This window comes from Ambystoma mexicanum, chromosome 1p (genome assembly GCF_040938575.1).
Source record: "Ambystoma mexicanum isolate Mex_15411 chromosome 1p, UKY_AmexF1_1, whole genome shotgun sequence".
Lineage (NCBI taxonomy): Eukaryota > Metazoa > Chordata > Amphibia > Caudata > Ambystomatidae > Ambystoma > Ambystoma mexicanum.
In genome coordinates this window covers 948,350,788-948,377,999 of record NC_090921.1, presented here as the reverse complement: position 1 = coordinate 948,377,999, position 27,212 = coordinate 948,350,788, and the positions used below count along the sequence as shown (strand labels likewise).

Genomic DNA, 27,212 nt, shown 5'->3' with positions numbered 1-27,212 from the left:
TCTGTAGGCTACAAAGCCATCTTTTATATGACCTTTCTGCTAATTTTGCTTCAAACCGATCTTCTGGCTTGTGCAATAGATCAGCTTGGTGTCGCTTTTGCTTCATAAGCCTCCTTTGTTCTACAACCGTATTGTCGAAAGTATGGGTTGGGTGGACTTGATTTTTCATCGGTCTTGACTTGTAGTGGATGGAACAACATGTCAGCAGGGGAGGAAAGTCAACTACTGTGCTCCCAAGCAGTGGTTTCTTTGCCGTAGATGGATAAAATACCTTGTTCGTGATGTACTCAATTGCTTTTTTGGTCATTCTCAGCCTCGCCCCTCCATTAGTGATCTCAACCGATGAAGCCCATGATGGCCTTAAACCCCTCGATTGTTCCTCCTATATCATTTCCAGAAGATCGTGGTCACTACGAACGGCCTTAACAACTCTAAATGACAATACAGCTGGGAGGTATGAGCCTGAGATGAAGTTGTAATCAAGGATTGCCTTTCTCTCCTCGTTAACCCCTGTCACCCGCAGGGGGATGTCTTGTGCTATTGCAACATTTAGCCAATGCATGTCTCCGTCAGCCATTAACGAGTTCCATGACTTGCTTCTGTCTGCTGAGGTAGTGTCGTGAGAACCTTCTCCCCCGGGTCTCAGTCCTGGAAAGCACATTGCGTTTAGGTCTCCGCATATGATGATGCCAGAAGCCTCTTGGTCAGTATATGCATCGTCTATAAGTGATTCTACCAAGGACAAAAAGGCAGCAGTCATGATTGCTATGGGATTCCAGCAGACATTTTTTATTGCCAGTTATGAAAGAGTCTGCGTAGAACACAAACCAGCTTCTGGTGACTATTCTGCTATTGTTACTTGGGCAAAGAGGTTTGCAAAGACCTGGGTGGAGCGCTTCAGGCCACCCCCTGATTGTATTGCTGTCAGAAGGCCAGAGGATTGTCTTCCTGTTTTTCCCCTGGCTACAGGGCTTATAAATATCTTGAATCCGTCCAGCTCAGTGCGCGTTGTGGAGGCCAGCGGATGGTACAAGGATCGGGTCTATGTCCAGTCAGACGCCCTTGTGTCATGACGTATAAGTACATCTTGATTGAACCACGTTTCAACCCTGCAAACAAGAAAGTGGGCATTTCCTGTTGTATCAGGAGCACTATCGGTGCCATTAACTAACACTGATAATATCAAATGTGAAATAATTCTGGCTTCTCCCTAATAGTGAGGCACTGATGCCTTTTTGATTCCACCCATTGTGGTTTCAACCAGTTTGTTCTTCTGACTTCTGATGTTGAAACGGAGGACCATTGATGCAAGGTCATACATGGTTTTCCTGATGAAGACGTTGATCAAATCATCTTTACACGTCAAAACCGGTCAAAGCAAGTTGGGGATGCGATCATATGGACTGCATTAATCTGATCCACTCCACTAGATGATCACATGTTTTATAATTGTAGTGATCTTTAACATTGAATGCACTTTATGAAATAAGGTTGTTTATTGCGACCATTAGAAGATTTTATTACACATTTAATGTATTTTGGTACAGTTTTAGCAGTTTGTAGATGGATGATTGGAACTGAATGTGGACGAATTAGTGAATGATTCACTATCATTTTGACAAATATGCATGTTTTTAAGTTTATGTTTACCTGCAATGTAAATTAAATTTGAAGTGTTGATTAGTGTATGATTAATACATTCCTTATAAATTGTGTATCAAACGAAATAAATGTTGATACTTTATTAAAAATGAATATCCTCTGGCCAATTTTTCAGCATATTTCTGGTAAGGTTTTTTTACATAACCATGTTTCTTGCAAACACAATGGGACGTAGTCACCTATGTTGACATTGCTCTTTACTGTAAGGTGTTTGAAACCTCTTGTGTTCCACAAAGCCATCTTCAGTTTGCCGGGGGACTCCACGGGCTGCTATACGTTTCTTTGTGAGGCAAGAGCACCTGCTAGCCATGTGTAAGTATCAGGGGTGGTTGCTGTGGTCGTAGCTGATGTCAATACCTCTCGAGTTGGAGCACCAGTGTCAATCGCCTGGATTGTGATGTTAAAATGTGTTCTTTCTATGATGGAATCCACCTTACACTTTTGATTTTGCCCAAGGTGGACCGGCCCTTTCGGGAAAGGCCAGCTAGGTGGCGAGTCCGAATTTGTCTTGTTGTCATGTTGTTGGGATTTCTCCACTTGTCGTCTCGGTGGACCTTCTCTGGCTAGTTAGTTCTTCTCTGAGATTAGCCTATCTGTTGAAATGGTAGGCCTCCTAGTTTGCCCGCTGATTTATGGCTTAGTCATGTAGTGATCCCTTGAGGTCGCTGTTAATCTAGTGATGTCAAATCCCAGCATTAAGAAGCTTTCTGCTTCCTACAGCAGGATGCTCCTAACTACTGGTGAAGGGATCGGGAGATAGATGTTATCTGTCCTTGTTTCATCCACAAATTTTAAAATCCTCAAGTCAGTTGAAGAGTCTTGACGTAGATTCGGAATACAACGTAATAGGTCCATTACGCACTTCCTATTCATTATTAAAGGATCATCTTGGTCTATGATTCTTTCCAATTTTACTGACCAGGAGAAGGACCTCAGATGTTGGTCAGTTTGATAGCCTTAAGACCTGTCAGTAGGTCTTCCCTCGCCCCCTGCTCAGGGTTAGATAAGCCGGCCTTGGATGAGATCATCATGGGGTTTCCTTGTTGAAAATCGTGTTTGCCACCTCGGCTCTCTAAGGTATCTCGCTTTGGCCACTGAAGGTTTTCAGCCAGGGTCTTTGCGAACGTTAACCCTAGGTTTCCCAGCAATACCCTATTTCTCATAGGTCCTATCAATCGAGCTTTGTTCTTCTTCTGGAATGTCATTCCCACTCCTTCCAAGATTTGGGTGGCGGAGCAGTACTATTTTCTTTCTTCTTTCCTCCAGAGTTAGAAACAAAGGGGACTTCGACTCTGAAATCATGTTTACCCTTGTTTTGGGAGATGAAACTTCCATTAGATTGGTGTGGTTCTCGCTCAGCGGACAATGACTCTGAGCCATTTCATCTTATTCCACTGGGTATACTGACAGTTCCATGAAATCGCTTTCCGTTAGATAAAGCAGGTCTTCGCTCCTTGATACTTCTGCTAAGTTGCTGTTTTTGCTTTCTGAAACCTTCAATGCAAAACTTCTGGCTAAGTTTGTGAAGGAGCCACCTAAACCCCCGCACCATGAGTGGTTGTTTTTATAGGTTTGAGTACGTTTTGTGGAATCGGGGGCTGGAGTCCCGATGTTTGGAAATGAGAGAGCTGTTTAGGATGTTGTCTCAGTCTGGTCTGATGGGAGGCATTGTTTTTTCTCCTTGTTGACTAGAAAATCTCAAATTCTTTGTTTTTGCCACCAAACAAGTATGATTTGTCATCATTCGGGGCCCTTTCTACTTTAGCTGCTGACTGATCATTTTCCAGGGGTGGTGCAGAGATGAACGCCCCAGAGGAGAAACCTTTGTTTCCTATAGGGTGTCTCTAGGCTCTTTAACCACCCCTGACAGGGAAGCCAAGACTATATTTACAGAGTTTCCCTGAGGAGGGCCATCTGCGTCATCAGTAGTTGGCATAGGTTGATGGGTGTCAGGTTTAAGTGAGGCTACTTCATTTTTGCTCTGCTGTTCCAAACCAGTTACAAAACCTTCCAAGAAAGACAGTTTGTTATGCATCATTGCCAACATGGTGGTGTGGTCTTTTAAGCTATTGTTTAATGACTCATATAGTTTGGTGAACAGAGCCTTTGCGATGGTTATTGATGACATTATGGTGAGCGAGTCGGGTTTTGCTGTGGGGGGCAGCTGGAAAGTCACAGATGTTCTAGGTTGTTCATCCTTTTGTCTTCTTGGTCTTTTGTCTTCTTGCTGCTTCTGGGGAAGATTCTAAAGATGTAGAAGATGGCGATGGATTTCTTATTCGCTTTATATATTGTGCCCTTGCTCTCCAAGGCCTTCTTGGTTGGGATCTAGCCTCTGATTTTCCACGGGGTCCCTGGCCTCCAATATTGTTAAGGGTGTGTTTCCTTTGTGATGTAACGCACAGATTCAGGAGTCTGGCATTTGGTCTAAACCCCTACTTACTTGACTGTTTGTGTTTCGGCTTGCTTGTAGTTTGTATTAATTCACAGAAGATGTTGGGTTTTTATCCACAGGTTTTAAGCCTGATCTACCTTCTGGACCGGGTTTAGATACGGGATCTTTGTCTCGCAAACGATTTCTTACTTGAAACGAGCTTACTGAGGCGACCTCACCTTTGGAAGTAGAGGGCCCCGTTATGTTATTTTGCGAGTCTGACAAGAATTCCCCCGCTCCTTCCAGGATTTCAGCGTCCGATAGTTCACCTATTATTGCCAGGGTGTTTATCCGTGTTGTTAGTTTAGGTTTCAGGTGAAAATTTGTTGTTAACTTAGAAGTCGAGAACAGGCCATGTTCCCTGTTGCTCTGGGTTGGCCTTAGTGGCGTAGAGGATGAACTCCACCACTTTTATGGTATCTGACAGGGTTTTGGGGCTGAGGCAATTTCCCCTAGTAGATCGAGGGATCCTTCCCACACTGTCTCTGCCCACATATTTGACGTCTTGGGGTTCCCTGGGGAGGAGACAGGAACCTCCGGCTCCACAGGTTCCTCTGATCAAGATGTATTTCCTCCTGACTCAAGTAGTTTCCTGGAGAGGGTGAATTATCCCCCCGGGGAGTATTGGTAGTGTCCGTACTTGGATGAGTTGACTTGGATCCTGGTGTCTCAGGTAAATCTGGTAGATCCTCGATTGGGGGATTGTTTGGAAATAGTGGGTTATGAACTTGAGCTGTTACTGACACAGTCTTTCCTTGTGGATGAAGTTCTGAAGTCTGTGAAAGGAAATCGTTTGCTACTCTTGAACGATCGTTCAGCCTGTTTGAAGACGTTGTTGGTGTTACCATTTTTTAGCTTTCAAAGCCAAAATACCTTGCCAGGGATTAGTTGTTAATTCCTTGGGCCCATGTTTTTTTTTTCCCCAATGGCTCTCCCGGTGAATTGACCCTCTGTACCAAAGAGCACGAGTCTAATCCTGAGGGTACCCCCTCCCTCCCACTCTCATCCTGGTAGGTCGTAATTGGCGTGTCACCCTGGCACCTCTCTGCTACAACCACTGTCTCAGCCCGCGACAAGGGAGTGTGGGCTACTTGGTGATTGCACAATGCTGTCACAGTCATTGAGTCTTGATTTGGTTGAAAGAGTTTGCATCTCTGGTCATTATTTCGCTCAGTATCATCATGGGGTGAGGAAGAAGAAATGTTTATAAAGTTGATTTAGCGTTACGCTTATTAGTGTTTTTTGCAACAGTGGAAGCTTTTTGTCCTCCCACCAAGGAAGGGCAAAGTCAGGGGCGCCTCGCGGCTTGGAACTCCTCAAATTTCTGGTTGCTTCCATCACCGGGCCTTCCTCTGTCTTCCTCCGCCTTCCTCCGGCCGATGCTCGATGCCGAACTTTGCTCCACTTTGACTGACAGCAACAGCAACACAAGCGGGAGTGGACCCGCAGCAACAGCAACTGCAGTCTCAGATCTCACGTCTAATAATGTTTCTATCATGTGAATTTAATGTGTGAATTGTGTGTTTTTTATATTTCTTTTGGATTAATTTGTGGAAGGTTTCATGCAAACCAATACACAATTAGAAATAAAAAAAGATAAAAAATAAAAAAGATAGCAAGTGGGTTTTGGATGAGGACTATTTTGTTTTGGGCATTTGACAAGCACCCTTAGTTTCGTTTATTACATAGGGAATTACCCTCAATGCAATAGGGTTAGATAGGCATTTGTTTATTATTTAAATTAATTCTTCTTGAACTTTATAAATCCTAGTCTAACTCCTATTTCTGGTTTGCCACAGTAGGTCTTAGATAGGCATTTGCCAGGCACTGCTGTCATATGCCCAGGTAGGTGCACCATTAAAATGTCTTCTACAAATACTTCTGTTTCACTGCCAAAGTGTGTTTTGGACATATTATAGATTTAGTGATTAATCTTGAACCATTGTCCACCAAATTGGAGGTGTCAAAGGTTTTCCTTCCATTAAGAGAAAGGTTTATTGAGGCTTGTTTCGATCTTGGAGTTGTTCTACGCTCAGCCTCATATGGCTTTTGAAGGCAGTCTATGGTTTGCCAAGAATCTGTTTCTATGGTTCCGCAAGCAATCTGTCAGTTGATTAATCATCTGTTTTCCCTTTCAGTCCTGCCTTACATGGTGAGACATCTTCAAAGGAGATTAAATACGATTGTGTCAGTGCTGCCTCCAATTGAATAATATAAGCAGATATTTTTCAGCCTCTGTACTTTCCTGATAAGCATATTTTAAAGAAATGAAAGCAAAGTAGGAGCCCTATTGATTTGGCAGTGTAGGCTTTTATCAAACAGTGGCTTGTTAATTCCATAGAACGGACGGCATTGGTGTCCATAGCGCTCACATACTCCTTTTTCATCAACAAATAATCCTATGGCAGCCATTGGCCAGTGTAGCAGTTAAAAGAAAATCAGCCATGGGAAGTAGCACCCATGTCTTGATGTTCTTAGGTTGCACGATATCATCAGCAGCTGTGCAAAGGTGTTCATGGGAGCACATAATGTAAAGACGGAAAAGCGTAAGAGTCACCTGCTTCTCACCTCTGGAGAGAGACGCTGAAGGCATCTCATTATTCCGCTCACCAAGCAAACTAGATGTGTTGGCAAGATAACTTTTAAAGGGAGCCTACCACTTTTAACAGAAATAGCATTGTTCCCCACTGCCTGCATTTGCTAGAAAATTATCAGTGATACTATTATAAAACTGTGAGAGGAAATGAGCATGCTAGTAGCGCACAAGCATACTGGCCATGGGCGTTTATGTGTACTTCTACTGTGGGAATGTGATGGAATTACTTCTGCCCCACAGGAGTACAAGGATGAGTACTGGCTAAACTGCCTAATCAGCCCTCACAATTCTACAAAGCAAGAGTGATCCCAATCATGAAGGTGAAACAGGCACAGTCAAGAGATATAACACCTTCGTCTTTTGTGGTAACATGGGCTAAGAGTAGGCTGTACTCTTAAGAGGGGTGTGAATGTGATCCAGGAGCAACTGAAATGGCATAGTATAACAGTCGGAAACAAAAGGACTGTCCAATAAAGGTTCTATACAAATTTAGAGACATTAATCAAACACACCATGTGCTAAAATAACTAAATAGAATTCTCTACAAAACCCACCCTTGTGGAAAGAACACAAAATATCCAAAGATAGAAAATGCAGCACTCTGAGTAATGAACAGGGGTGCAAGGCAATCAAATACCACAATATTCTTAAAAAAGAATATGTGTTTGTGCAGAAATGGATTAAAGGTGACCTAACAAGTCTTTAGGGTTGAACCAGGGGCTTTTAGGAGTCTATAGGGCCTTCTCACTCTTCATGGCTGTTTGACGGCATCAAGCCAGTCTTTGAACTGTGGTGTGAATGGCTTGAACCAAGTTTGTGTGCAGCAAGTTGTGTTGGTCCAAGCGACAAGAGGGAATCAAGTTGGTATGAATGCAGTGGTTCAGAGCAGTTTCTAGGTAGTGCTCGAGCGAAGCAGGTCAGATTGTTCACCATGATCAGTTGCGAGGCGAGCAGGTTCGAGACATGTAGTAGCCACTGGTGAGGGTCGGCAAGTTATGCTCCAGCTGTTTGAGTCATTGTCCAGTGATGGTTCGAAGCTGTGATCCTGATGTTCCAGTGTGTGATTTAACAAAGCAGTCATTAGAGGTTGAGCCGATTTGAATAATTCAGTAACTGCTGGTTAGGGTTGGTGAGTGATGCTTCCAGGATCTGGTAATGTGCAGTTGATTTGAGCCGAGCAGGTGACAGGCTCTACAAGATACGATACAACGTCAAGCTACTTAAAGTTGCAATCACGCTGGTTCGAAGAGTTCGGTGGGTCCTGAGGTTCAAATGTGGGAAACCCGGTTTGAAGGCTGTTCAATCGGTTTGAGGTGGTGAAAAACTTGGATCCTAGCTGTCTTAGCTCTCAGGGTTCTGTGAGTCCCAATCCAGAAGCTTGGGGTCAAAATAAGTTCTTCTTCTCAGTCTCCCAAACACAGAGGAAGCTGGCAAACACCTACAGGAGTCCTTAACCTCCCTACTTGTGCTGAGCTCCCGCTGTCTACACTATCCTGCCCTTTCCCAGACCCAAAGTATCAAAAGCCCTTTGGTATGCAACACTGTGGTGTGAGGCTAGTCCTTTGGTTTTGGTGTGCCCATTGAATCTTGTTTCATAGAACAACCCTTGGTCATGGCTTCCTGGGGTGGAGAGAGGTGTCACTTGACCTCACAAAACATGAACTGAGGGGCATAGCATTCAGTCTGTGGTTCTACGGGGCTGGCAGAGATATGATTGCTGACCAGAATACATATAACGCGTCGACAGTCGATCTGGGCCACAGTGCTGACATATGTATGATACCAATCTGATGTGCCTTTTTTATCAGATGTGAATTACTATCCACCATACCCTAAACGCAGGTATGGGTTTATGTTTAGAGATTACACTGTCATCAGAATAGTAATTCCTCCTGGCTATATGGTTTTGGGAACAGAGGTGCAAACTTTAAATGCAGCCTCTGCACTGAAGTGTCTTGGCATTCACATCAGCTGCCCAAAGGGCACCTGAGTCCTCTAAACCCACTCTGAGCCACAGGAGAGCAGGGGCTGTAGATCAGGGGGCTGATGCAACAGTCTATGGGCCTCATTACGAACCTGGCGGAATGGGTTTAACGGCGCCGGTAGAGCTGCCGGTGCCGTTAAACCCATTCCGCCCTATTACGAGGTCCCCTTGCGGGACCCGCTCTGGACGTCTGGTCAGACCAGAGGTCCTTTGCGGGTCCCGCGGGGGGATCAGCATGCTAACAACGGGCCCGTCGTTAACGTGCCCGTTGTTACCATGATCCTCATTCCCATGGGGATGGTCTGGGTCCAGGTTCCCTGAATGGGGAAATACCGGGCCCTCCAAAGCTGGAATGGCCAGGTATTTCCCCATTCAGGTACCACAGACCCGGACCCGAGTTTGGAGGCAGCCATACCCTTATTAAGGGCATGGCTACTTCCAAACTCGTAATGAGGCCCTATGTCACTATACTTTTGGCATGGAGCTTATGAAATGTGATCTGGTTAGCAGATCACCCTCTCTAGGATGGAATTACCAGGATCATTCATAAACATCAAAACATCCAGGGCTTCTACACGCTTTCCAGGTGGCAATGCCTCATAAGTAACACTTGGGAATATCAGCTTTGGGTTCTTATTTGTGTCTGTACCCGGATATTTAATATTTGAATCAAATGTGCCAAATTTCACTCTGTGGTTATCTAAAATGCATGCACCTGGTGCATTTCGGAGTTGGTGGGGATGGCTCAGGGATACGGATAATCATTTGTGAGTTGCCAACATTCACAAGGGAAATGACCCATTTGGAAATTCCTTGAGAGGTCGAAGCCAAGAAAAGGCAGAGGGTAGAGTATGTTTAGCGTATAATACGTTTATATTAATATTTTGGGTTATATGTCAGGCTGAGTGGTATAGAATATTTCAAACATCTAGCAAGGGTCCAGGGTACTGTAAACCACAAGAATCCACAGTTAAAGATATATTGACAAAAACATATCTAACAGCAAGCAGGAGCTTGATCAGCGGATCATTGAACAACAGTTGAATGCTCCCTGTACCATCCTCTGTGCAACATTGGAACCACCAATTCTGCGACGCCCAACCCTGTGCTAATGTTACCTGCTTTTCAGAAATCCTGATGGGTTCCTTCAGTACAATCCATATGACGCTTTCATTTAGAGGCGGCGTCGTCAAGGAGCCAAGGTATGTCCAGTAGTCTAGCTTGGAGGGCAGCAGGCATTTAGGGTTAAAGCCGTCAAACTGTGCGTTGGTGTCCTGAAATACATGAACATGTTATCGCTTGGGAAAACTGCGAGAAGCAAATATTTGTCAGGAACAGTCAATACCCCCTTTGGTTTCCCTTAACAATGGCCAACACCTCCAAGCACACCCAATCGCTTTGTACTAAATCTTTTTTATCCAAGATAAAACGTGCTCCAGTAATACCGATGTGCAAACTTGCTCCACCCTGAAGCTTCCCGCTTTTTATAACGCTGCAATATGTGGCTTTGTGATTTTTATGCATTAGGATAGGGAGAAGAGTGTTGACAAGAAACTCTGTACATGAGTATGCATGGCTCACTGGGCAATTCCAAGCTTGGGTGCCTTACAATCTATCTATATTAATAAAAGTGAACATGTGTGGTTTTGTTTGTGGCATGGCAAAGCGTTTTTCCTTGTACAATTCCACACCGTCCCACCAATCTGCACCACATTTTGCATAGTTACCTGTTAGGACCCTCTGGACATAACTGGCTACATGACATTTGGACACCCCACCTTTCCCTGGATTTTAGTAAAACTACATTTGTTTGTGGGTTTGTGGCATGGCAAATGGTTTTTCCATATACAATTCCACACCGTTTCACCAATCTGCACCAAATTTTGCATAGTTACCTGTCACGACCCTCCAGACATTACTGCCTACATGACATTTAGACACCCACCCCTTTCCCTGGATTCCAGCACCTTCACACATGAGACGGTTGCCTGAAATCAGCAAAGCATCAATGTGGTCATAGAACGACCAGACCTCAACCCTAGAATGCACGGTTTCTGGGACATTTGCACCACAATGCACCACAACAAACTGTACCACGCCAGGGTGAGGAAACAGGGGGGAGAGAGCATGTTAGGTCCCAGTATGCAACAGCAAACCAACTCTCACCTCCCCCCAACATCTGCTGCTCTGAGGTATGTCAGTCACCCACACATGCCCATTCTCACTGCAGTTTACTTCAGGGTGCAAAGCAGATCAAGCAATAAGCGAATCGAAACAGAGACCTACACCATCAATGGTTTTCAACAATTGATGGGAGTGTTGTAATTTCTGTCCACAGAACCCGTTTGGAGAACAGGTACTTTTTGCTAGTGGAATCTAAAATGGAAGGCCAGATACATTAATAACGTGCAGGTAGGCAAAGTACTCAAAGTCGCAATGTTTTTCATAGGTGACATTAACGTACTACACCAACAGAACTGGGAAAGTGGGTGCAGAGAAATATTCCTCCAAAACATAATTTGCTGATATTATTTCTCACAAAGCAATTACTTCCAGGAAAAAAGAAATGTAGAGACAACTATGCCATGTCCTGCACGTAGCACGTGGGATGGACAGTAAACCACTCCCACCTCCTTTTGTTCTCTCGTGTCTGTCCTGCGAGTGATGACTGACGACACCCTCAAGGCTAGATCCTATGCTCTGCTGAGTCATTCTGACAGTTTTTATACCAAAGCACAGGTGTTTACTAACGACATTTTTAAAACAGTTTAGTTAATTCTTGGTAAACGGTTTTTTACTTTTTTACCTTCTTTTTTACTTTTTAGGAAGAGAAGGGAGGTATGTTTAGAGGAGGTCTGGCCCACATAAATGTTTGTCATTTTATCTTGCCTTTGCAATGAATGTGGTTATGTGTATTCTGTGTTCTGCTAAATTAATTTTAGCCAATGATGACGTTTGCAAATGTAGTTATGCATGTTTTATTTTTTACTGACTGTATTAGGAGTATCTTAGTCAGGACTCCCTCAGCACAGGTGCAATTCTGCGCACCCACTTAAAATCGGTATGCAGTAATAAAATTGCAGCAAAAAAGTTGTCTGTAAACGAAATCGCAGTAAAGGTGTACCCATTATACCATTTAAGGAGAGCGGGGTTGTGGGGGTGTCCCCCGCTCCACTTAAATGGTACAATGGGTCAGGAGGTTGCAGGGGTGGCCCCCACATCCATTACATGGATTGCGGCGACAAGACCACAGCCTTTTTGATGCAATTTCTTGTGTAAACGGCCATATTTTCTGCAATTTTAACACATGAAACCTTAAAATCTGCTATTTAGCCTCTCCGTTAAAAGGAGAGCTGCAGTTTGAGCGGGTGTTCGGGCGTAATGATAGAGAGCATACCCACTGGTGCAGCGCTCTACTTTATTCCAGTCATTACTCAACATCTCCAATGTTCTCTCCAACTACGCCTGGTATGCAAGCCAGAAATATAAACATAGAAATATAATACAATAATCCCTGTATAATGTTAAAAAAAACTAACATTGAAACAAAAAGCTTGCTTTGCTTGTTGGAGGTGCATGCTGGGCTCAAGCTCTCTGGTAGGTTGTGGGCTCCTGGAATGCGCCTTCACATTTTAACCCCGCTGCTGCTCCCTAAAACAAACAGGCATCATTTGCTTTGCGAATCAGAAGTTTGTCGTCCCACTTGCTGCTGATATGCATGGAGTGTTCACCTTTGCTGCTATCTGAGCCTGCCCCAATCACCGGGCAGTTCTGAAACCTGAGGCGAGTATTATGCAGCGCTTTATTCGCACCCTGTGATTTTCCTACGGTACCTAGCCGTACCTGAATGGTATCTAATCGGCCACAGGCACAGTGGTGCATGTGAGCAATAAATCCTTCTTGGGCTCTGGTTATATAAATAATATGAATCCTTGAGCCGGGCTGCAACGGGCTCTTGATCCCACCTAGCGCCGACTGCTTACCTTGCGATATGCCGGAGCCCCCAGCCACCCAGTTTTTCACTTATGAAGATCCTTTAATGCAGGATGAGCTGCCCGTCGCCATCTAATGCGGGAACCTGCTTCCACTGAAGGTGCTGTGGAAAAGAAGACTTCGACTGAGTTGGCTAGTTGCAGCCACCAGTCCAGCTTCTACCTCACTTGATTGTATTGGGATGACTGACGGTCCAAGGTCTGTAAACTGGGGTTCCCGAGAGGTTTCATGGGGTACCTGGACTATGGCCTGAGGGGCACCGTAGCTGCCATGTATCCAAGGACCTGGCAAGCTTCTTCATCAACCTCATTACTCTGGGACTTGGGAGGAAGGATGCTCCCTTGCTTGTGGTGAAGCTTGCTCCTATAAAGTTCAGATCCCTGTATGGGAGGAGGATGGACGCCTGAGTATGTATTGCAAATCCCAATTTCTACACAAGATGGCATGTTCACAATGTGTCTTTCTCCATCTTTCCCTGAATCTTGAATGAATAAAGCATTTGTCCTGGTAAGGGTGTACCTATACCCATTCCTGATCCTATAATACAACACATCGTGTAATCATCTTCGTGAACATCCAAGCAGCTGATGCAGGTTGAAGTGAAGCATGGTGAATTGCAAATGGCAGGTATTTTTGGTGATCCCTAGCTGTCGGGATGTGGCGTAAGCATCTTTCAGATCCATGAATGTCTTTTAATCTCCTTGTTTCACTAATGAAATGATCAATTCTAATGTTAGCACATAGATGGTGAAGTTTACCATCCTGAGATGTTGATCTTTAAGCTTCATAATCATCCTGAACCCCTTGCCCCGTGATCTTTGGTAGCTAGAAGACTGAAGAATACAATCCTTTTCCTTGCCCCTTTTAGAGAACTGGGACACTGGGTTTCCTTGATCAAAGGGTCTGAATACTCAGGAGCAATGCCTCTGCCTTTCCCGCTGTCTTGGCAAGCATGTGACCATTACTCCTGATTCTAGATGTATCAATGATAGCCTAACCCCTGTCCTACCATGCTGCAGGCCTAATTGTCCTTGAGCAAGGACCCCCACGTCAGGCCGAAATGCGTCAGATGACCTCTGACCTGAATTTTGTCCAACTCTCTCCTGTAGTCATATGTTATGGTATGTTATGTGCTGGTGCTGGTAGAAGGAGTAGGCCTGGCATGCACACGCCCACTTGGGACTGTATGACTCTGATCTTGATGGTGGACTCCTCAGGAAGCACTCCTACTTTGCTTGTATGCTTAGGCTTTGGGTGAAATCTTCCTTTTAGGAGCAAGCTGCCCCTGCTAGGGATAAGAATGTCAAAGGTCTTCTTTATAATACTATCCAGCAGCGCACCAAATAGCAACTCACCCTTCAAAAGATTGTGGAGAACAATATTCTTTTGAGTAGCATCAGTTTTCCACTCTTTTAAATCGATGTTCCACCTGGCAGCTGCTGAAAGACTTGCAGTTAAAGCTGATTCTGTGATAGAACCCATTGCTGTGCCTGACATGGGCTGGGCTTGTTTTTCCGTAAGTGTTAATGTCTCGCTACGTCTTCCCCGTGTTCTAACTTTCCATACAACGATTCGGAAGTCCTGAAGGGTTGATGCGGCAAGTACACCACGTGCATACCACATCATAAGGAAACATTGGAGCCAACAAATACCTTTCTGGTTGCATCATCAGCTGTTCGGTCTACCCCATCTATAGGAGTCATATGCTCCACAGCCATAGACGCCTGGCCCATAAGGTTGGGGATGATAGACTCCACTCTCACATCTTCTGAGAATGTGGTCAATGCCACATTGTTACAAAATGTGAGAGTGGAGTCTATCAACCCCAACCGTATGGGCCAGGCGTCTATGGCTACGAAGAAAATGACTGTAACTGCACTCTGTTTTGGCATGAATGTAGAAATGTTATCTTTTTCTGGACCCTCCCACTCTCTTTCAATAGATTTCGGAGCACAGCATCATGCACAACACAACAGATGCAATATGGAACCTTCTTTCCAGGAGCCATATCCCACATGCTTAGGCTGACCTTCAGTTTCTCCTTATCAGAGAGTTCATCAGGGAACTCCAGATTAGACTCACATGAGCCAACAGTTCTGGTCTTTTCTCTTCGGATATGTATCCTCCCTTGGCATCTGGATCATCCTCTTCCTCCTTGGTACGGGTCCTCGCTTTCTCTCTTTCCTTTTTGGTGTTCATGCAGTAAGCCTGCAGAAGCTAGATTCCTGAGCTGTCTGCTTCCATTCTGAGTCTCCCTTCCGGGGCGTAGGGATTCCTACAAGAGGATCAGCGCCTGTATCAGCCTCTGGAATGCCGCTGTCTAGATCGGGTGCAGTTTGGCTACTAGGCCTGGCTCGCTTATCTCGTGTAGGTCTACTGTGGTCTCTTCTGCGGCACTCCAAGCTCCTCTATCATGCAGAGCATCTGTCGCTGCTCTGAGAATAGACTGATTGGATAGCAAACATGTATCACTCCATAACTGTGCAGATCAGCTCATAAATATTCAGCAGTTTCATTGAACATCCAACATACACACACTTGTGCAGCATTCTTTTAATGAAAGCTGAAACTGTTCTGCGCTTCTACCTAGGCCTCGTAGCCTAGCAAGGTAAACTTCCGTTATCACTAAGCGAGCATGATTTTGGATTCTCCATGCTCATGTAATTTGCCTCATGTGTACAGAGGTGTCCAACTGCTTCCCCTGTGACACTGAGCCCCACCAGATCTCAGGGGGTGGAGCATCGGCAACATAGCACCTGATGACACTACAGTGCCGCAATGCTTAGAAAAGTGATGTAATCACTAGAGGTTCTGCATGCCCTGCCATGGAGCAAACCTTTAAAGGAGTTTCAGATAGAATGCTGACAAACAGCCTATGACAACAATCTTATATGTCCTGAAATGGTGTTCAAGTTAAAGATGCCTAAATCATCACATTTGCCATCCAATTTTAATGTTATTGTCTATAACAGCCGACACGTGTTTCGACCTCTCTGGTGGTCCACAAGGCAACTTCTTTTAGACAGTCCGTTTCCCTACTGTTATTGACTCCTGTGTTCTGTCACTTTGCTACATCAAATTTCACTTGGTTTGCAAATTCTATTTGGAATAGAGCCAATTGATATACTTGAAGGAAGAAACCTACGGGTATAGCATACCCTTATGTCATTTGGGAAAGAGTAACATCACTTGGAAATAGAATTTCAAACCAAGTGAAATTTGACGTAGTAAAGTGACAGAATACAGGAGCCAATAACGTAAATAACTTACGACGTTCAATAACAGTAGGGAAATGGACTGTCTAAAAGAAGTTGCCTTGAGGATGACCAGAGAGGTCGAAACACGTGTCGGCTGTGATAGACAATAACCTTAAAATTGGATGGCAAATGGGATGATTTAGGCATCTTTAATTTGAACACTATTTCAGGACATATACGATTGTTGTCATTGCGCTGTTTGTCAGCATTCTATTTGATGTTTTGCTAATTTTGGGAGCTTGAGGGGTGCCCCCCATGCTGATACTGCTGCAGGTGATATATATATACGTATATATTTCAGGAGAATTAGTGCACTCTCTATTGGTTATACCTCATTTCTACTTTACTAGTCTTTAAAGGAGTTTGTATAACAAAAAGGCAGATGAGGTAGAATTTTTCATCATGTCTCCTCCAGGAGGGGGAGGTGAGAAGTTATGAAAAACAGTAGATTGGGTAGGGGATTCAGCAAGAACAGCAAGGCCTCGACTCGGATGGGATTTGAGGAGGAAGCTAGTCCCGAGTTAATGCAAATATTGCTTTGCTCTCTTTGTATTATTTCTTGACTGTTGTGCCTCTTGCCCGCGGCCGGAGTCCAGAACCAGGAGTGGCTATCATACGCTTCCTCTTCAGCCATGACCAAGACAAGCTTTGCCCTCTGCGTGGCTCGTTTTTCCACTAGCTTTGTCAGTGTGAGCTAGTAGTGAGTGAAAGGAACTTGGCATTCCCAATGAATTATTTCCTAGTCCTAGCGGTCGAATGAATTAAAGGCCAATCATGCTGCATCTACTAAAGCTTGGACCTCTCTGTTTCAGAGATCGTTGCTAGGCTACAGAGACTGTATCAGGGCGGCTTACAGAAGAATATAAAGCAGTGGAGCACGACACGGAGAGGATAACATGTTCAAGACACCATGGGAAATACAAGCGACCGAATAGAACGCACTGGCCATTATCAAAGTTCACAGCACGGTGCATTGATGACCTAACTGGCTGTTAGAATTTGAAAAGATATAGGCTAGCTTCTTTAACAGATTGTTGGAACTATGATAGTAGTTTAGTAAAGTCAGCAATATGTTTGCATGGTGGCATTTCCCTCGATGCCGAACACGTTTTCTGGTCTTCTGCCACATATAGAAACCGGAAAGACTTAACCCCAATTTTTAAGGGCTCTATGTTTTCAGATGTTAGAGATGCAGAAAAATATCTGTACTCCATACCAGACAGACCAGTTGCTCTTGCATGCCACTTTAGTATTGAAAAATCACTTTAGTTAAGAGAACACTATACTGTTGGTTAATCATTATTCATATGTTTTTATTGAACGTTTTGATTTTAATGTTTACTTTTAGTGGTGTCTCGTGGCTGAGTTGTTCTTGCAATCAAATGATTTGTGCATAACAGTGGGATCAATTAACCCCGGTGAGGATTCTGATTGCTTGCACAATGCTTGACACGTGTAATCGATTCTTTTTGTGATGTATATTTGAGTAAAATCGTATGGATTGTGTCCGGAATATCCGGAATAAACTCAAATCTGATCTGATATGGGTTTGTGGAATGGTTCTAAGACTAGCCCAATAAAGGTTACAGAGTCCAGGGGGTAACAAAAAGCTGTTTTTTATTCCCCAATGAAAATGTGCGCGCCTTCGATCCATTTCATATGGATTAATGGCCATGTTGATCTAATCAGGGGGTGGAATTTTGGAATCTCAAGCTAACATACATCAATTGGCATTTCACGTTTAAAGCGGCTTTTCAGCACTGTCTGTCACAACCCATCCCAGATGGGTCGTGTTAGGCGGGCATTCGCATTGGCAGCATCATTTGTGGTTGGTGAGCTGAGCTCATACCCATTGACTTTACTTCATGAAAGCAGCCTTCCACCGGGCAATCATCATGGCAAGTCTCAAGAGATAAATCATGGACTAACCGAGTGATGAAGCACGATTTGTGTGGCCCCGACCATAGGAACCTTTCTGCCATTGAGAAGGGGCGATGTTAGCAAGTCGTGATATGCTGAGTGCTGGATGAATGGAGGAATACGCCTAAGAGCCCTCATCACATACTCTCATGACTGCCATGTTCACACAATAAACACACAGGGCCTTGCAGTGGTTCAGTCCACACGCAGCAACATCTAGTCACCCCCCCACCCATGAATAACCACCCATGAATAAAGGATTAAAAGAGGTGTGGACATGACACTTACCTTGAATCGCACCATGTACAGGGCGTCTGTGATTCTGTTCAGGTTGGTGTGTTCATCTCCTCTCTGCAAAGCAATCGGTTGACAATCAACGTGGCAGGTCCTTATTTTTTATATCCCAGCCGTACCTAAGGTAAACCCCGCCCCCATCCCACACCCATCACTGATCTTTCCCCCCATCATGGCCGCTTTCTCAAGGCACCTGGTGTACTGTGATTCCTCCTTTCATGTCAAAGGTTCTCAGATCTTTTCTTATGCATAAACACACTCTAAAGTCCTACTCACATCCAAAAAGATCCCAATTACGACCAAGCCATCTGGAGCTCCCGCGGCCTCTGCAAACGTCGAGTACTTCTTAGCATTCCAGTGAACCAAGTGGAGCTGTGCCAGGAATCAGAAAGAAGAGCATCAGGAATAAGAACCTAGCACTTTTTGTGCATCACCCCAACCACAGATTGGCTGTCTGGCACCTGCACCCTCCCCAGTATTCCTTCAGCCAAAGTCAATGTATTAGTAAATGTGAAGCTCAGGCCAATACAGACCCTGACTTTCCGGCTTTGGATTGAGTTATCACTCAGCAGGCCTGCCACTTGTGGGCACCCAAGATCCCTCTAGGCATACCACTGCTTTTGGCCTTCATGTGGCACAGTCATCCAACATGAACTACTGTTTCCTATTTGCTTCTGCCTTCGCACCCCCTCTCCCCTGCTGATATGCTCTCTCTTGACGCTGTGCACCTGGCCACCCTCTGTCCCCTGGGCCCAGGTACCTGCTCACCCTGCCACCCTCTTGCACTGCCTCCTGTCCACCCCTTGCACTGGCACTGTATCTGTACCCATACAGCCCCCCCCCCCCATTTTCTTCTTTTTCTGCACTCTACCCTGCCTGCTGCCTTAAACACAGCACTTGCCACTTGCTGGCTGCACTACCACTGTTTATTGCTTCATTATCTATTTAATGTATTTATTATTATTTATCTGTTCTCCTCTGCTCTGCACATTCCACTCTCCCCCTTCCATGCACTTTTCCCCTTTCCCTTTCCCATGCACTTGCATGTTCACAATGTCACTGGGCCTAATAAGATCGTTGTTGTGTTCTCCCCTGTTCCCCTCCCTTGCCTTGTCTGAAACACTTGTGTACGAGCGCAATACAAATAAAATATCATATCATATCCACAAACATTCCCTGGTGACACTCTGCAGCTTGACTTGGGAGAATCATCTTCATCTGAAGATCTCGGTTTGAGAAGACAACTGTGCAGCCATTGCTTTACAGATTTGGGGACGGTGTGGATAACAAGGAACATGGACATGCGTGGGACTGGAAGGGAAGCACTTGACAGCATAGCTAAATTCAGGTTGGAAAGCAATGTTTCTCCATTTCCACCAAACTGTTACACCACCATTTTCTAGTTTCAACCTTCTCCTGTGCGGCAGAGATGTCTCTTTAGTACCACATTTTACTTAGGCAATAAGGTTGTTTGCTGGCCGCGATGGGTGGTTCCAACACACCACCTATTTGTTAGACCTTAATGGAGCTAGATCTTTTAACCAGGCTAGTGGGACAGTACATCGTGGTACTGGCTGCCATGGAATCATTATTTAAATACATACCCCCGGCAAATTGTTGGGACTGCAAATGTTTATTTTTTCTTTAAAAAAAAAGCAACATGTGGTGCGTGCAATGATTTTTTCCTCCAAATAGATCCTCAACATACACGATTGTAACCATGGTGCCTGCGTCCCGTGGAGGGAGAGACACTATGCAACACAGAAGGGGATCAGGCAGGAGGTCTGAACAAAATATATTTCTTTGATTTGAGGGCATGGAGGGTAAGGAAAATGCAGGGTGTGAGGGATTCAAGCAGAGCAGGCAACATCCTCCTGGGAGGGTAGAAGGCATATTATGTATCCTTCCGAGGAAAAGGTTGCCAATGATTACTTCAACCAACCTTTTTCAGCTGCCGGACCCCCATTGTGTTCCCAAATGAGTGTGACCACAGATGCTTCTTTGGGAAACCAAGAAGGTCTCCTAGAGGAAAGATGTAATTCATTACTTTTTTATTCATTTGTTTATTCTTTATTTATTAATGTGTTATAAGTCACCAGCTGTGAACACAGTCACTTTATAGAGTCCCAAGAGGGAAGGAGGGAAAGGTGATGGCGTAGAGGAGGAGAAGAGGAGAGTTTGGATCCGCCCTAATCTTGGCGCATTCCAAATGCGTCAAGTGAGGGAGGTGCAGTACAAACCAAATAGGGAAACATTACAATAAGTGCAGTCAACTTTTACTTATAAAGGGTTTGTAGTTAATCTATCACCTGCAAGGAAACTTTCCATTAGTGTCTACATACATTCACACCAACCAATTGATCACTGTTAACAATCAGGGGTGTTGCTGGGTCTGGAAAAGATCCAGGGCTACTCTAATGTTGGACTGTCGGGGCCTAGCTAGCCTTTTGGTTGTAGACCCGAGCTTCTATCCGGGCCTACAAATAAAGGACCTGGGACTATAGAGCTCCCCCCAGCCACCCCCACCACCAGCACTGCCTCTTTTCAAAGGTTTCAACAAGTCGATTTTAAAATTGTGCCAGATGAAGAAGAGTATGCAAAATGCAATGGCTTGAGATGTTACCCACCAAAAATGGTAATTTCCCATAATTCCCTTTTCTGCTTTGCATAATTGCATGTCTCACTAAGCTTCTGAGTGATTTGCTTCCATGGAGAGGTGTATTTAATCTATGCAAGGACAGAGAGAACTTCCCAACTCTCAGTCACCTTTGAAATACAATTATCATAACTGGGAGACCACACAGAGGATGAGCGCACAAATTGTGAACTGCCAGAGATTTTGCCTGCGCACCATAAACACAGGAAAACTGTCCCCACCAAGGTATGACCAGAAAAGGCATGTGGCCTGCTTCTCCACTGGTGCTGAATTCACAGAAATCCGTTATTTGGTTTCCATTATTCTGGGATAATGGTGGGTACATTGTGAGTTAGTTTAAAACAGGGATTTCAAAGAGTAACAAAAGCACCACCCTGATCCGTTTGCCCATTTTGTGGACAGCTGGAAAACCGATGTGATGGTCATCGGCAGGACTTACCTCGCAAGGGAAGGACTTGCCGTCAACGGTGTGCTCCGATCCCTGCTTGTCCTCGGTGCCCCAGTGGAAATGGAACTGCTTCAGTCTGTAGGGAACTTCAAGTGGGCCGCCGCTTATCACTGAAAAGCCAAGACATGAGGATATTGAGCGTGTCTGATTTCTGGGGGAAGACATGTCTCGGCTCCGAGAGACCACTTCGGCGGGAGTCAGTGCAGGTGCAGGAGCATAACTGGCATTGCAAGTTCTGATCGCAAAGTCACAAGCTTGCCTATCTGTCCGCTCGGACCTGGGTGTGTTCTATCCGTAGACGCCTAAAGCCAAAGCGGTTCTGCAGTTGCCATATCATTTGCCCTTGCAATATAGCATCCTTTCTTGGAGAGCCAGTGAATAATACAGAGCATTCGGCATTGATATGAGAAATGATAAACTGAATTACATTGATCAACGTTTTGGGTTTAGTGAGTCATTGTTAAAGAAATATTTCAGTTTTTCATGGGAAAAAAGTCACATTTTTTCAAGTATTCTCTGCGGCCCTTGGGGAATGGTTGGATTATGGGCAAAAAAGGGAAAAGGACAAAGGGGAAATAGGGCATGCAGACATTGAGAGTATCCATAGGAGAGGGCACTAACAAGGGAAGGAAGGAGAACTTGGAGTGGTGAACGGGGTTCTGCAGAGGTTATCACCACCTTAAATCCCCCCAACAAAACACTGAAGCAACATATTAAAAAAATGCAAAACATTGTGGAATCAATTTTGTGTCCTTTGACATTTTAGCTTACAACCATTTTTGGTGAAGCCCACTCATAAAATGCTATTCCATAGATTGTCCTTTCAAGATCCTTCTCTACCAATGCTTCAAACACCACAATACGCCTCTAACGGACCAGTGTGTAAATTGGCTATGTTAAAACCCTGACCTCAATCTTACCACCCCCATACCAACTTACACATATTCACCCAGAATGCCCCGCCTGCTAGCTCTGGAAGATCAAGGATACAGGTACCAGAGGAAACATTTGGCATAGCTCTTTCAAGGGTTCATCCGCAAACATTGTCCACTGTTCTGCCTCCAGAATCTCCCTGAAGATGCACTCGGTACAGCCACACAGGGCGCAGTCAATCGATTCACCACTTGAATCACTTGCAAATGTATGCCCTGTCCAAAACGCACATGCGCGCAGCGTTCTCAGGGACATCAACACTCCGGCGCAGCTCAGAGCCTTGGTGGACTAAAGGTCAAAACACTTTTCCAGGGTTGCGAGCCGCTAGGAGTGCTGGGTGTGAGCCTCACCATCAAGCATCCTCTTTTTTGTCTTCCTATTGCAGCCATTTAGCGACGGCACTCCCCTGCAGTTGCAGCAGTTGGGAGGTGCTTTCTTCTCTCACCTGTGTGTCTCCAGCCTTTTCCTTTGGGTGGGGGGGGCAGTGGTGACCGTAATCATATGCTGGTAGAAGGGACTTCCTATTGGCAGTTCATCACATGAACACTCAACTGCAGCTTCAGTACAATAGCAGTCTTGTCTTTCATTTCGCCACCAACTGCGTTGTGGTGTTGTAGTCTTGAGACACTTCAACTGAATAAAGTAAGTAATACTGGCCGCAATAATGCTCTTAATGTTATCACTATGGGGGTCATTACAAGTTTGGAGGTAGCCATGCTGCTAATAGCACCATGGCTGTCTCCAAACCCGTGTCCGGGTCCGTGGTGTCAGAATGGGGACTTACATGGACATTCCGACCTTGGCCGACCCGGTAAGTCCCCATTCTGAATACCATTCCCCATTCCCATTTGAGCCCCGATACGGCTCAATGGGAATGGGGAAGGAGCTAATAACGGGGCCGCAAATAGCGGGCCCGTTATTAGCTCCTTGGTCCCTTAGCTGGTAAAACCAGCCGCCCTTTGCGGGACCCACTAAGGGACCTCAGAATGCGGCGGTCGGGGGTTAACGGCACCGGCATCCTTACCGGTGCCGTTAACCCCCTACCGCCGTACTCAGAATGAAGCCCTATGTGTTCCTCTGCTCGTTATTAATAATACGTCTTAATATAGGGGTATTCAAAATGTTCTCTCCAAAGATAAAACTCAACATTCCCAATTCACTTTTTAAATTATTTTTCTAGTCCGGTCAGCCCGCATAAAGTCATCATCACTAAACATAAGCTTAACACTGGGCTTCAAAGTTGGTGCACATTTTTGCGCAAGGTAAGGTTGTTTGAGTCCGGAGTAGCTCGTAATTAGCCTGAAAAAATAAAATGGCCCCAGTAGGGTTCCTTGCTCTGATCAATGCTTGTGGGAGACTTGCATTGTAGAAGGGCGACATCAGATGGAAATTGTATACTTTCCTCACTTCAGTCTCCTTCCAATGTTTGTTAAATACGATGAAAGCAGTATTCGTGGTTTGTATTTTGTAACTCTATGACTTGTCAATTGATATTTATCTGTAAATATGTAACTAAGCGAAAGCACCTTGATACCTGAGGGTTAAGTGCGCTATGGAAATAAAAAACTAAACTCAACTAATTCCACAGTACTTAGTTGAGTTCCTAGAGACAAAAAACATGTTTCCACACAGACTTCTACAGGAGTTGGTGACCTTCTATTATGGTTTATTCAATTCGTGCAATGTTCTTGATTGAACCTAGTATTCATTCCCACATAAGTCTTCCAATCTGTCTTTAAAAAAACATCATTGCACACCTGAAGCAATGTAAAGTATGTGCCAGTGGCTAGGGTGTTGCTACCGCAACTCGTGTGTGCCCTTCCAACACTGTGTCATCTGCATTTGTATTGCAAGTGGTAGCAGGCGTTGAACAGCAGCAATAGTACCCTCGGTATAAGCCTCCACTTGCCAGCCAGGAAGAATATTTGAATTTCCGGTGAGAGTACGGGCAGCGTCAGCCCTAACATGATTGAGTGGCAGGTGTCTTGGGCTGGAGGTCAGTTCATAATGTTGTCCGGCAAGCGTCATTTCTTTTTCTACAAAATGTTCTGTTCATAACTATTATATTTAAATTACACTTTGAAACCCCTTTGGCTTTAATGCTTTGCTAAGGAAATCAGGACACATATACGCATGCTGAGGGCAGTCAAGTGATTGCGAGAAAACATTCTCCATACAGTGGCTTTGGTAACCGAGCGAAACCACAGCGGAAGGTGCCGGAGATACTGCTCCCGTTGATCCCAGTGAGGTTTTGTGGGGGAAGAGCGCTTGCATTAGCAGAAGCCGCAAGGGAAAGGCAGTTTCCACAGTAGCCCATTGGTCCACTTGTCGCCACTTGAGTGGTGGTCGCCTTTGATTAAAGAACTAAGAGACAATAGTAGGGCACCTGTGCAGAGGTTTGAACTCAGCGCCAATGGCGGCTCCTTTTGTTCTCAAAGTCCCCGTCTCCATTCCTTCATTAAGATTCTAAATATTATTTTGTACAACTGTTCCTATTTTGTTTTTGTTCAATTGGACAGCATTGTACACCATGTGTAAGCAGTCTAATGTTGGAAGACTGGTGAATCCATTTGAACCAAGCTCTCAAGACTGCTCTCCTTTTTCTTTGCTGGGTGTCTTACTGATGGCACCAAGCACCTGTACTGTAGGACAGTAGATCATTCCAGATGTTGGGTATGGCTGAAATGGTGTGCATGGGCAGTGTGGTGTGTGCCAAGTGTCACACCAAGTGGAGAAGTGCACTTAGTTTTCTTTTAGGCATATCAATGGTGTGGAAAAAGAGATAACTATGTGGGCAGCAGAGAGCAGCATGGCAGGCAATATTATGAATGTTAATGACAAGTACTGTACATTCCTTAACAAAATTCAAGCATGGCTCGACCCATCCATAACTGGCCTTCGGCAAACACCAACATATTAATGCACATTTGTAAGATGTTTTAGTTCATAAGAGTTGACATTTTATTTTTATTTTTTTGTTGTTGGTTTATATACAAAACCTTTACAATGCTTCAATCATATTATAAAACTATTACAGTGTTCTATATATACAATATATGATCCAAATGTTTATAAGCAATAAGATAAAATTAAAACATCATAGGTTATTTTTTGACATTTAAAAAAAGGTGGCGCTCTGGTGAATATGTTTGAACCTAGTTCTCATGGCTGCTCTCTTTTTTCAATGTTGAGTGTCTGATCCTTTTAGCTGTCGATGGTCTAGCTATGAGGCGCATGCAGGCATATAAACACCTCATGCTATGCCACTAGGTGCCAGTCGCTACCTTGCGGGCGGCATTGAGTCGAGGACAGTAGGTAACTCCAAATGTGCTATGGGTAACATCGTGTGCATGGGCAGTGCGGTTGTATACCTAATGCCTTGCTTTAGGCAAGGGCACTTAGTTTTCTTTTAGAACTATCAACGACTTGGAAAAAGAAAGAAATGTGTGAGCAACAGTATTTAGTGAGTACATTGTACATTCCTAAAGGTGATTCAGAAGCATGCGGGCAGCAGCATCCAGCCCGGCACTGGTCACTCATGCCTGGCTCTCTGGTCACACACCAACCTCGTCATGCTTTTAACCGATTCCTTTTTCCATGCATCATGCGATCTATGCTTTAATGAGTCAAGGGGAATCACTTCGAAGTTCTCACCATGAATCACAGCTTAAAAATAGAATGAAATAAGTTGAACTCTTCCTGTCCTTACCGTGTATTTTATCTTGCAGAAGGAGCCCAGGGCCAGTGATTATTTTCCCGACACCGCTCTGTAAATACTAATCAACCGCCCTCCTCCCAGGTTACGGTGGCAAGGATTTCAATTTTTTACATCCCGGCAAAGGCTATTTTGTGGTGCAGAACTGTACATGCTCTCATCTGCCGGTGGAGTTAAAGAAATGAGGAGACTCCATAAACAAGGAGATGACTAAAGTCTCCTACCTGGAAAAATGTACAGACTGAATCCTGCCTTACACTATCATTCTAACACAGTGATGAGCCAGGCACATCAGCAATTCATCTTGATCACATATATGCATTATTTTACTGCATGAAGGAATTCCCCAACTTTGCACATAAATGGGCCTCATTAAAAGTATGGCGGGAGAATATTGGCGGTATCGAAATTACTGCCAATATTCCCGCTCCGCCATACTACAAGTATGGCCCTGGAGTGGAGGATTTACCTCCAGCATCATGCTTGAGTAAAATCCTCCAAGTCTGCGCCGAAAAATCGTCAGAATCGGTGGAATTACCACAGTAATTCTGCCGAAAAAGCCCCATAGAGTCCCCTGGACTCACAAAAAATGGGAATTTACACTGCCAATTATTGTAATCCAGCGATAATTCCGCCGGACCAAGTGGCAGTAACAGTAATTCAGTTGGATTTACCACCGGAATACTGGCCAACTTGTAATGAGACCCAAAGAGTTTACATGTTAAAAAGACCATGTAACACATATAGGTCATATGAAACCTGTCCTCACTCTACTGCTGAAGCAATGCCAGCAGCGAAGAGAAAGAGGAACCTAAGTCATACTGTTAAAGTATCTATAATATGCCACACCACAAAGGATGAGTAACAAATCCCCCCCTCCACCAGGAAAATAACGCATATTGAAACATGTCCGGTCAAAGGTCATAAAGAAAAAGCTATTATAAATCAAGAGCGTAGGATCATTGTTGTGAATAAACATGGAAAAGCAAAGAGCCGTCTTTATTCAGATGAATTGGCACAGAAAGCAAGACATTGGGCCTCATTGTGATACTGGCGCTAGCCATGCAGGTAAAACCAACACGGCTGCCACCAGTACCATTTTTTTTCTGGCACCCGTGAATGGACAATTACCAGGTCATTACGGCCTTGCCAGACCCGGTAATTGCCCATTCGCGCGCGCCGGAAACTATTGTTCCCCATTCCCATTTGATCCCCAGAGGGCTCAATGGGAATGGTGAAGCCGGATGCACCGGAACCATTCCTGAATACTGCCGGTGCATACAACAGGCTCTGCTCACGGGTACCGTGTACGCCCACCAG

At 44.6% G+C, this 27,212-nt stretch overlaps 1 protein-coding gene across 2 annotated transcripts in view; it reads right to left on the bottom strand.

Moving 5' to 3' along the window:
• Window positions 1-27,212, bottom strand: part of CA7 (carbonic anhydrase 7) — a 184,215-nt gene that overhangs the window by 74,188 nt on the left and 82,815 nt on the right. For both annotated transcript variants that reach the window (XM_069653261.1, XM_069653267.1), the window contains exons 3-6: window positions 21,236-21,354; window positions 18,417-18,512; window positions 18,135-18,197; window positions 9,795-9,950 (exon numbers count right to left, since the gene is read on the bottom strand). In XM_069653261.1, coding sequence (XP_069509362.1) covers window positions 9,795-9,950; window positions 18,135-18,197; window positions 18,417-18,512; window positions 21,236-21,354 — 434 coding nt within the window. The remainder of the gene's footprint in view (window positions 1-9,794; window positions 9,951-18,134; window positions 18,198-18,416; window positions 18,513-21,235; window positions 21,355-27,212) is intronic.